The following is a 10,646-nucleotide window of genomic DNA, read 5'->3' on the forward strand; positions in this document are numbered from 1 at the left end:
CAATTTTTGTTTTCACTGCATTTGCTTTTGAGGACTTAGTCATAAATTCTTTACTGAGGCCAATGTCTGGAAGGGTATTTCCTATGTTTTCTTTTATGACTTTTATAGTTTGAGGGTTTTACACTTATGTGTTTATTCCAACTTGAGTTAATTTTTGTATATGGTTAGACGTAGGGGTCTAGTTTCATACTTCTGTATATGGTTAGCCAATTTTCCCACCGCCATTTTTTAAATAGGGAGTCCTTTTCCCATTGTTTATTTTTGTCAGCTTTGTCAAAGACCAGTTGGTTTTAAGTGTGTGGCTTTATTTCAGGGTCTCTATTCTGTTCCATTGATCGATGTATCTATTTCTATACTAGTATCATGCTGTTTTAGTTATCATAGCTTTGTGGTTTAAAGTTAGGTTATGTGATGCCTCTGGCTTTATCCTTTTTGCTTAGGATTGCCTTGGCTATTTGGGCTCTTTTTTGGTTCTATATGAATTTTAGAATAGTTTTTTTTTTCTAATTCAACAATTTCTTTGGGCAATACTATGCATTCAAAAAAGACTTGGAAGGAAATAAATAAAAATAAAAGTGATATCTAATTGGTAGAATCTTAAACATCTTTTTTTTACTTCATTTTATGAGTGATATTTAAGAAACTTTTAGTACTCTTAAAATAGAAAATAATATTGAAATAATCCTGAGGGAGTGTCAGATCTCTTCCTTACCACCCAAATCTTGCTGTTTTTTTTAAAGGATATACTCATAGGGACTTTTGGAAATATTTAAATATGAGCTACAGAGAAATGTTGGGTTTCTCCACTGCTAGACTTTGAGACATTCACTAGCTAATGGGCTTGTGAGCCCAGGAGGCAGAGAGAACATGAACATTCTCCAAACTTCTGGGAAGCTTTGTTTACTGAAGCCCTTGTAGGCCTCGTACTCTCTGGAACATGCATTGGAAAATGCTAGTGTGGTGGAAAGAGAACAAAACGTTGTGGCTACCTGGGCTCTGATGGACATTGTAACAAAGAAAGGCAAACTCCCCAAATGCTCAAACTGAACTTTCAGTCAAGCTTTATCTGTCTCTCAAGCAGCAAACAATGCCAGGTTTTTATTCTGCAAGCCATTTTAGAAGACAAAATGTTTAGCACACTCGCACAGGTTAGCATGCTAGTGTACTGTGTACACAAGAGGAAATGTCCTCAATTTCTGCATTAAAATATGCTTTACCCCCTTCTCAAACACTTATCAAATGTGACGTAGTAAAAGCTTTTGTTTCTCAACTACCTCACTGTGTAAGGCCTTAGAGAAAACAAGCTGACAAAAGCAAGCCTGGTTCTTTGGCTCTATGGGAAGAATGACTTTCATATCAACAATGTTAGAATAAAATGTCCTGATCCCAGATAAAGGCTGCTTGCTGCTTATACCTTGCCAGTGTTTGTCATATGCTGCTGTGGTTGGAACATTTTCTGGCAGGAAGCAATCAGGGGCCCTGTTAGGGAACAACAGAATTTTCTGCCATGTAATTCCTGAGCCTTTTTCTCCACTCTGGGAGGTTTCTCATGGGTCCAGTGGCCCCAGACCTCAGTCAGTGTTCCTCTCTGCCCACAGTGGCCACCACCTAAGCCATTTCTTGGATTCCTTTCACTGCAGGCCTAGCTGTAGAGGAGTCTGTCCAGCTTGCTTCCTTGCTGTGCCCAAAGCTTACAGGCCCTTTTCTTTCTAAAGGCATAATGCTAATTACTGGAGGGAATCCCCACTGTGTGTAACTAGGAAGAGAACACTGTGGAGGTGATGGCAGGTCAAGGGTCCTCACAAGGTCTGCACGGTGATACTCCCTGGTCTAGTGAAATGGAATAGGGTTTGACACTCAATAGGCTCTACTTTTAGCTTTTCCCAGTGGTCCAGGGAGGTCTCTTAAACCTATTTCTTGTCTCTTTTCTCCCTGGAGTCTCTTAGATTCATAGCAGGTGATATATATACCTGTTGCCACCTACATTTTCAGGTCTTCACTGGGGCCCACACATTGGTGTCTCCACGAACCAAACAAGGTCATTTCTACTGTTCCTCTTTCCAGACCACTGCTTCTGTTCATGCAACCTAACTTATATATGTAGGGAGATTCACATATACACACCACACACACACACACACACACACACAGCTAAATTAAGCATTTTTAAAGTGGCAGACCACATTTTGAGGTCCGCAGCTTAAATAAGCAGCCATGTGACAAGAGTCATTGGCTCACATTTCAGAAGCGTCTCCTGTTTCTCTTCCTTTTGCTTCCCCATTTACTTCCCTCTATGTTTCTTCTCTAAGGAAGATTAAAAAGCACATGTGCCATCATGCTCTTCTCCCAAGTTCATGTCAGATGTCATTACTCAATCATGGCATTTTTTAATCCTGAATAAGCTCAGGGATGTAACCAAAGATGACTATCAGTTTATCAAAATGGGCATTGAGCAGTTTACTCCTGGGTAAATACCCCCAAAGAAATGAGAACTTATTTCAACAAAATGAAATGCACATGAATGTTTCAGGCGGCTGTATTTCCAGTAGCCCCAAACTGGAAATAACCCGAATGTCCATCAACAGTTGAATGGATAAAAATATAGTATATCCATATAATGAAATACTCTGCAGTGATGGAAAAAGATGATCTGCTGATACACACAGTTTGAGTTCATCTTACATAATGTAAAGTGAAAGAAGTTAGACATAAAGGAGGCATACTATGTGAGTTCATGCATTGCAGTTTAAAAACAGGCAGAACTCATACATGGTGGGAGAAGTTAAGACAGTGGTAACTGACTGAGACGGGCACCGGGAAGCCTTGTGAGGGCTAGAATGTGTTTTGTATCTTGATCTGGGCGGTGGTTATATGGATGTGCACATATACAAAAATTTATTGAGGTGTATGCCTAATATTTGCACACTTTACTGTAGCTACCCCTCATTTCATGTCCTTAAAAGGGGGCACCAATTTGAAAATTATTGCCCAGCCCTTGCTTCTGTGTTTCTGGATATAAAGTCTTGAGTCTGACTTTGATTCAAGTCCAGGCTCTGTCACCTATCAGCTGTGTATCTCGAGGAAATTACTGAACCTCTTCATACTTTAGTTTCTCACCTATATAGTAGGGGTAAAAATAGTACCTGCTCTATAGCACTGTTCTGAGAGTTTAGTTGGATAATTCATACAGGTTGATTCATACAATACCTGCCTGGTACATTTAGTGCACTCGTGAAATATGACGTGGTGACTTGTTCTTTCTCTTCTGATCATCTAGTTCTTTCTCCTGCTGTCATCTATCCTTCTCCTCTGCCGACTTTCTTTCCTCCTTTTTTCTTCTTTTCATCTCCCCGTACTCGTAAAGCCAAAAACATGAAGTTTAAGTACATGTATTTTAAAATATATTAAATACAATTTTACAGTTGTATTCATAATTTAAAAGTGAGTGCATTTACTGTTTTTTACACCTCTCCTTAAAACAAACTCTGCATTTATTGAACTAAAATTAGATGAAGATATTTATTATGTCTTACTGGCACTCAATGGAGTAACTCAGTGGTTCCCAAACTTACCTGCACATTAGAATCATGTGGGACCTTATAAAAATTTCAAAGCCCAGGACACATACCAGATCAATTAGATCACAATATCTGGGTCTAGGACACAAGCATCAGTAGCCATTGAAGCTTTCCGGGTGATTCCCGTATAATTCCAATGTGTAGACAAATTTGGGGACTATAGATTAATGGCTTTCTATTCCTTCCACAGTGTCTCAGCTACTTCAGCATGTGGTTCTGAATCTTGGCTGCACATGAGAATCACCTAAGAAGCTTCTAAACAATACTGCTTCTTGGGCCCTGTTCTGCATAAGGTCTGAATATTTCTAACATGCAACCAGCATGAAAAGCCCCATTCTAGCAGGGTTGGTATCCTGGTAGATTTTGTGATCGGAGTGACTCCAGTGCCATCTCCTCAATGTTCCTCTCAAATGCTTTCTCCTCATGTTTTTGAAAATTCCAGTCCTTTCTCTTGCAAGCCTAATATGGAGATGAGTGATGTGATACTGATAAGTTTTTGGTCTGTTTTGCTTTCAGTATGGGATTGTGCTGGATGCGGGTTCTTCTCACACAAGTTTATACATCTATAAGTGGCCAGCAGAAAAGGAGAATGACACAGGGGTGGTGCATCAAGTAGAAGAATGCAGGGTTAAAGGTAAGATGAAGACCAAGGGAATGGGAGGCCGACAGTGGGGCATGAGAACATGAGAGGTGTATGGCCAGTAGAACACAAGAGAAAAAGGAGCCCCAAGCATAGGAAGCCAAGTGAAGAACACAGTGCAGCTGCTGTTATGTTATCGTTACAGAAATCATATTGAAATCAGTCCTTAATGATCAAACCCTAAGAATAAACACACATAAATATAATTAATAGTAGCTCCCATCAACAGAACACTTCTGCATGCTATGTACTTAGTACCGAACATGTGTTACTTAAGTATACCCTCATAATCTCCCTTTGAGGTATGTATTATTATACTAATTTTCTAAAAATGGGGGCAGTGAGGTTGAGAGAGGTTATACCACTTGTTTGTTACTCAAGCTAGTAAGTGATGGGGCTGCGGTTCAAACCAAGTTCTGCCTAACTTCAAGTCTACATCTTAGCCAGTGCTTCTCAAACTTGAAACTGCTTGAGCTTGTCAAAAACACAGATGATGGGCCCCATCCCCTAGAGTTTCTGAGTCAGCAGATCTGGAATGAAGCCTGCGAATTTGTATTTCTAAGAAGTTCCTAGGTGATGCCAATCCAGCTGGTTCAGATATTGCTCTCTTAATCTTTGTACCCTGATCTACAGCTTGGAAGACATTTTTCAAAGCTTTCAGCCTCTGTTTAGGGAGGAAAGACCAAATTATAGGTTCTTAGGGCTGGGAAAAGGAACTTACAGATCGTTTAAATTTTGTTTCACAGAGAAGGAAACAAAAACCTGGAGGATTAGTGCCTTGAAAGTAGCAACAGAATTGAGACAAGAATCTAGGTTCCCTAATTACACTCTAGGCTTCCTGCTACTCTGAGCTGCTGGATTATATATCAATGATTTTTTTCTTTTAAGGTCATAATATAAGTTAGAGTGGTTGACATTCAGCTTTCACTCCCTTTACCCAGTACCCCACCATGCACCATTGTACCACAATCTCTCTGACTTTTCTCTCTCTTAGCCTTTTGAGCTGGGAACCCACTGTTTATTTTTAGTCAGACCAATAGCCTAGATCCTAGAAGATAATTGATTTTTAGTTTGATAGGCTATGGAATCCACTAATTTTCATAGTTTATCAAGAAAGTAGTAGAGAGGAGATATTTCCAAGAGAGCAAGTCATTCTACCCAGTAGCCCATCAATACTGGGACTTTGGCTCCATCAATACTGAGACAGTACTTCTAGCCTTTCTTAAAGCCCCAATCCCTCATTTTATTGACTTTTATTTAACCCACTGCCTTCCATTTTTAAAAGTTATTTTAAGGGCCAGGCATGGTGGCTCATGCCTGTAATCGCAGCACTTTGGGAGGCTGAGGTGGGCAGATCAGAAGGTCAGGAGATGGAGACCATCCTGGCTAACACAGTGAAACCCTGTGTCTACTAAAAATACAAAAAAATTAGCTGGGCATGGTGGTGCGTGCCTATAGTCCCAGCTACTAAGGAGGCTGAGGCAGGAGAATCGCTTGAACCTGGGAGGCAGAGGTAGCAGTGAGCCGAGATTGCGCCACTACACTCCAGCCTGGGCAACAGAGCAAGACTCCGTCTCAAAAAAAAAAAAAATCTAGAAGATATCTTTCTTCTGAGACTTAACCCATGAGCGTTTGGCCTAACATGCAGGATTTTTCCCTCTCAAAAGAGAGAGTTCTCTAGTTAATCAAATATTGAACACAAATTTTCTGAATCAAAACAATTAGCTGGTAACTTAGCGCTGATTTTCTCATGGTTATTAGGCTGTTTGAAAACCTGTGAATGATCTGGATAACTTATTTAAATAATTATCTTTAAAGCAATTACTCTGCTATGAAGCACTGATAGTGTAGATGTTTATCTTAATGTGAGATGAAAGTGTTGTTATAACTTCAAAAAGCTTAAGGAATCTTGGCTCTAATCCTCCATAGCAACAGTCAGTTTTGCTCTCAAACTGGAAAAACAGTTTTGCTAGGGAGGCAGGATATCAGAGTGGAAAAGTCACTGAGGAGATGTAGATTCTGTTTCTCTTTCTTGTAATAGGAAGCAGCTCCACCTCAGAAACTTTAAGGTGCTGGCCAGGATCAGATAGCTAGTTAGTAGCAGCTTTCATCTTTTCAGTAAAAGCCAATTTGTCTGCTGCTTAATTTTTATCCTAAGTGTCATCTTTAGATCTTTTAGGAACTAGTGTCATTAATTACAATGTTGTGGAGGAAATATCAAAAAGCAGCTAATGGAGTAGCTATCTATAAGATTCCCATTAAAGTCTGAGAATGTTATGCAATTGAATATGAAATTGCGCCATCCAGTGGCAGAATTATTGAACACTGGACAGACCCAACTTAAAGTTTGGAAATTAAATCCTCTCAAGGCTAGGTCCAGTGAATTATCCTCTAAGTATAATAACCTAATGTATAGTATATCAGGAAATTGTTTTCTTGTATTTTTTTCAAAACACCATATTTTGATCTACTATTGTTAAGGTATGTTTTATAATTTTTTTTAAAAGATTGTTATCTTCTACATCTTTTCCTAGGTCCTGGAATCTCAAAATATGTTCAGAAAGTAAATGAAATAGGCATTTACCTGACTGATTGCATGGAAAGAGCTAGGGAAGTGATTCCAAGGTCCCAGCACCAAGAGACACCCGTTTACCTGGGAGCCACGGCAGGCATGCGGTTGCTCAGGTATAGCAGCATGTAGGGACCAAGAGTATCTGGGAGTTAGGCTTGGCAGTGAAAGAGCCTCTGAAGCTATGGGAGAGGTCCACACTCCCTAATACCCCAAGTTCTACACACCCAAGTCCATACCTAAGAAAGGAAATTTCAGTGAGTGAATAAAATGTCCAAACTCTTAGCATATATAGGGATAGGATTTTATGTATGTTTAAAAAAAAAAAAAAAAAAAAAAAAAAGCCCCCTTGTGCATCTCCCTATGGGGAATTCAAGAGGGATGGGGCACAGGGAGAGAAAGACTAGGCCCATATACTCTGGGGTTTGGGGCTACAGACTTAGCTACTCAATAGCTAGGAGGAAGAGGATAAGAGGAGACTCATAGACATCCCATGTCATAAATATTCACAACTAGCGCATCTTTATATCACTTGATACCTGTGTGAATTATTTGTTCACTTGTTCATTCATTCAGCATGTAAAGCCTGCTCTATCCAGAATATGAAAACGCAACCTTCAAGGAAATCAGTTTCAATGCAGGGTGATCAGTGTTTTAATAGAGGAGTGCTCAGAGCTGCTATGGGAGCACATTTGGCCCTGCCCAGGGTGAGAGGAGGTCAGGAAAACTTAGAGGAAGGGATGCCTGAACTGAATCATGAAAAATGAGTTCGAGGATCGGGGAATGGCTTTATCAGCAGAGCAGACAGCATGCATTCAGTAACTGATGTTTATTCAGCTCCTATTATATGTCAGGCACTGTTCTAAGTACTTAGGATACAACAGTGAACAGGACAAAGTCTCTGACTTCATGGAGCTTGTGTTCTACCAGATGTGCAAAGGTAGGGAAGTGTGAGACGCATATTCAGAGGACTGTAAGTAGTCCTGCCTAGAGAGAAGATAGGTGAGTAGTGTAAAATAATAATGATGATAATAGTAGCAGCTCATATTTATTGAGCCCTTCCTATGTTCTTAGCACTGCGCTAAGCACTTAATTGAACCGTCATAACAACTCTATGAAATTAATTATTGTTAACAAGATACAGAAGCTGTGGCTTACAAATGTGAAGTAACTCACCCAAGGTCACACACCTGGGAAGTGGTGGAGCCAGGATTCTGAGTGGGATTCTGAAAAGGAAGGGTCCAGGTCACAAAGTGCCCCATGGGCCATGCTAGGAAGTTTGGAGTTTATCTTAGAGAGAGTAGGAAGCCATTAAAAGACACTACACAACTCGTGACACTGGTAGAGAAGATGGATTGGAGGGGAGAAAAGCTGGGGATAAAAGGAAGGCAGTTAGCAGGTGTGGAAGCCATTTAGATGAGAGATGACGGGGCCTAATGCCAGCTAGAAGGTAGCATCCTCTCGCTCAGAGACTCCCAGTGTTGCGTAGCCTAGATCTTGGAAGCAATTACATCCCATCTTCATTAAGACAACCCTGGAAGATTCCTTCTTCAGGTCTCAAAGTCTCAAACAGACCCAAGAACTGAGTTACAATATGGGGAAGATTTTTCCCAGGCTGGCAGCAGAGGAGTTTGGATGTCTATTCCAGGTCATTTGCCACCTGGTTTCTACTAGAACCCTAATTAAAAACCTGGAGCAGAGTCTGGCCATGTAACCAGCTAGGAGCCACCCACAGTAGCTAATACAGCACACAGCAGCTTCAGGTATGGTCATCAAACCATACCCAGCTATCACCACTACGGTAATTTTAAGAGCCTTTGATAACTTTCTGAGCCAGGGAACTTCAGAACAAAAATGGTATTTTTAAGGAAAACCAACCTACGAAAGGATTGGAAGGATGTGGATTTGGAGAGAGATAAACAAAAGATTAATTCAGCCTCATCCAAAAGAAGGGTTCCTTGGACAGACATATGCGAAGATCCCCATCTCTCCATTTATTCCAGTGTATTATGATTCACTTCTTAGTAGCAGTGTGTGGATGCTATAGCTGAAATGGGTAATGTAATTATTAAAGCAAAAATGATAACCTCAGCTCTTCCTTTGTACAGGATGGAAAGTGAAGAGTTGGCAGACAGGGTTCTGGATGTGGTGGAGAGGAGCCTCAGCAACTACCCCTTTGACTTCCAGGGTGCCAGGATCATTACCGGCCAAGAGGAAGGTGCCTATGGCTGGATTACTATCAACTATCTGCTGGGCAAATTCAGTCAGGTGAATATCTCACAGCATCCATGGAGGTGGCTCTCTGGAGGCCAATGCCATTGCTATCTCAGGCAGTACTTGGGTCACTAGCCAGAATGAATGAATGAATGCTGGATGGATGGATGCATGGATGGATGGATGCATGGATGGATGGATGAATGAATTTACTGTCACATTTGTAAGGGTCACTAGAGGTGTAATTCTCTTACAAGACCTTCTATTGGGAGAATAAGGAAGACATGTGTTTGCCTTAGGGAGGCATAAAGGAAATTAAAAATGTATCATTAAAAATTAGAATAGCTAACATTTGCCTTCTGCTATGTGTCTCGCGCTGTGCTCAGCACTTTTCATGTTTTCTCTGATTTCATCCTTAGAACAGTATGAGGTACTACATCATCCCCATTTTAGAGCCCCATATCAATGTCTAGAGAGGGTAATTATTCTGCCCATGGCTGTACAACTAACAAGTGACTGAGCAAGAATTTGAACTTGAATGTGTCTGGCCTCAGACCTCTTGTTTGTAAACACTAGTTACACTGCTTCTATGTCTGGCAGTCTGAGCTATGTCTTTGAAGCCCCTCTTTTCTTGCTGATTATCTGTTGTAGATCAGGAGCCTCTAGTGAGCTTTGCCTCATCTTTATGCCCCTGTTTCTTTGCCTTAGGAAATCCCTGACTCCAATAGATAGTATGAAAAGTCGAGTGTCCAGAGATTTCTAGCACTGGTAACTGTACTGTCTTTCAGAAAACGAGGTGGTTCAGCATAGTCCCATATGAAACCAATAATCAGGAAACCTTTGGAGCTTTGGACCTTGGGGGAGCCTCTACACAAATCACTTTTGTACCCCAAAACCAGACTACTGAGTCCCCAGATAATGCTCTGCAATTTCGCCTCTATGGCAAGGACTACAATGTCTACACACATAGCTTCTTGTGCTATGGGAAGGATCAGGCACTCTGGCAGAAACTGGCCAAGGACATTCAGGCAAGTATAACTCAATCCAGACCTGCCCTCCTCACATCTGTGCCTCCAGCCCCCACATCCTGTTGTTTTCTCTTTCAAATTCAGTAGTTTGTCTGAACTTGGTTATTATACTTTCCAAACCTTTTTAGGCAGGATATTGAACTACATCTGGTCGACCCCTATAAATTGTTTCAACCAGACATCACCTCCCATGTTTGTTTACTGCGTTATCTCCATGGACATAACTGAGATCTTCTCTCAGGAAATAATTTCTCACCCTCATGGGGTTGATAATGAAAATTATGTGGTAGAATATTGTTTGTTGGAGGGGGAGTTGCAATTTATAATCTCTTTTAGACCACTTTTTAAAGCTCTTTATCCTACAAACTACGATAAAACAGAATTGTTAGAAATGACCTGGAGAGGAGAAGGAAACAAAAAACACTTCAGGAAAAGCACAAAATGTATCAATTGGCACTTCAAATCTTGTCATCTTGTCCCCAGATGCTTTCTCCATTTTGAAGACAAGAAAAGTTAAACACACTTTGGGAGGCCGAGGCGGGTGGATCACTTGAGGTCAGGAGTTGGAGACCAGCCTGGCCAACATGGTGAAACCCCATCTCTACTAAAAATACAAA

The 10,646-nt window shown here is 40.8% G+C and overlaps 1 protein-coding gene across 5 annotated transcripts in view; it reads left to right on the forward strand.

Annotated features, from left to right (window-relative positions):
* Positions 1-10,646, forward strand: part of ENTPD1 (ectonucleoside triphosphate diphosphohydrolase 1) — a 114,356-nt gene that overhangs the window by 84,157 nt on the left and 19,553 nt on the right. For 3 of the 5 annotated variants that reach the window (XM_025396601.1, XM_025396600.1, XM_025396602.1), the window contains 4 exons: positions 4,095-4,212; positions 6,753-6,903; positions 8,896-9,055; positions 9,790-10,029. In XM_025396601.1, coding sequence (XP_025252386.1) covers positions 4,095-4,212; positions 6,753-6,903; positions 8,896-9,055; positions 9,790-10,029 — 669 coding nt within the window. The remainder of the gene's footprint in view (positions 1-4,094; positions 4,213-6,752; positions 6,904-8,895; positions 9,056-9,789; positions 10,030-10,646) is intronic. The other 2 variants (XM_025396603.1, XM_025396604.1) reach the window with 2 other exon arrangements.

This window comes from Theropithecus gelada, chromosome 9, assembly GCF_003255815.1.
Source record: "Theropithecus gelada isolate Dixy chromosome 9, Tgel_1.0, whole genome shotgun sequence".
Classification (NCBI taxonomy): domain Eukaryota; kingdom Metazoa; phylum Chordata; class Mammalia; order Primates; family Cercopithecidae; genus Theropithecus; species Theropithecus gelada.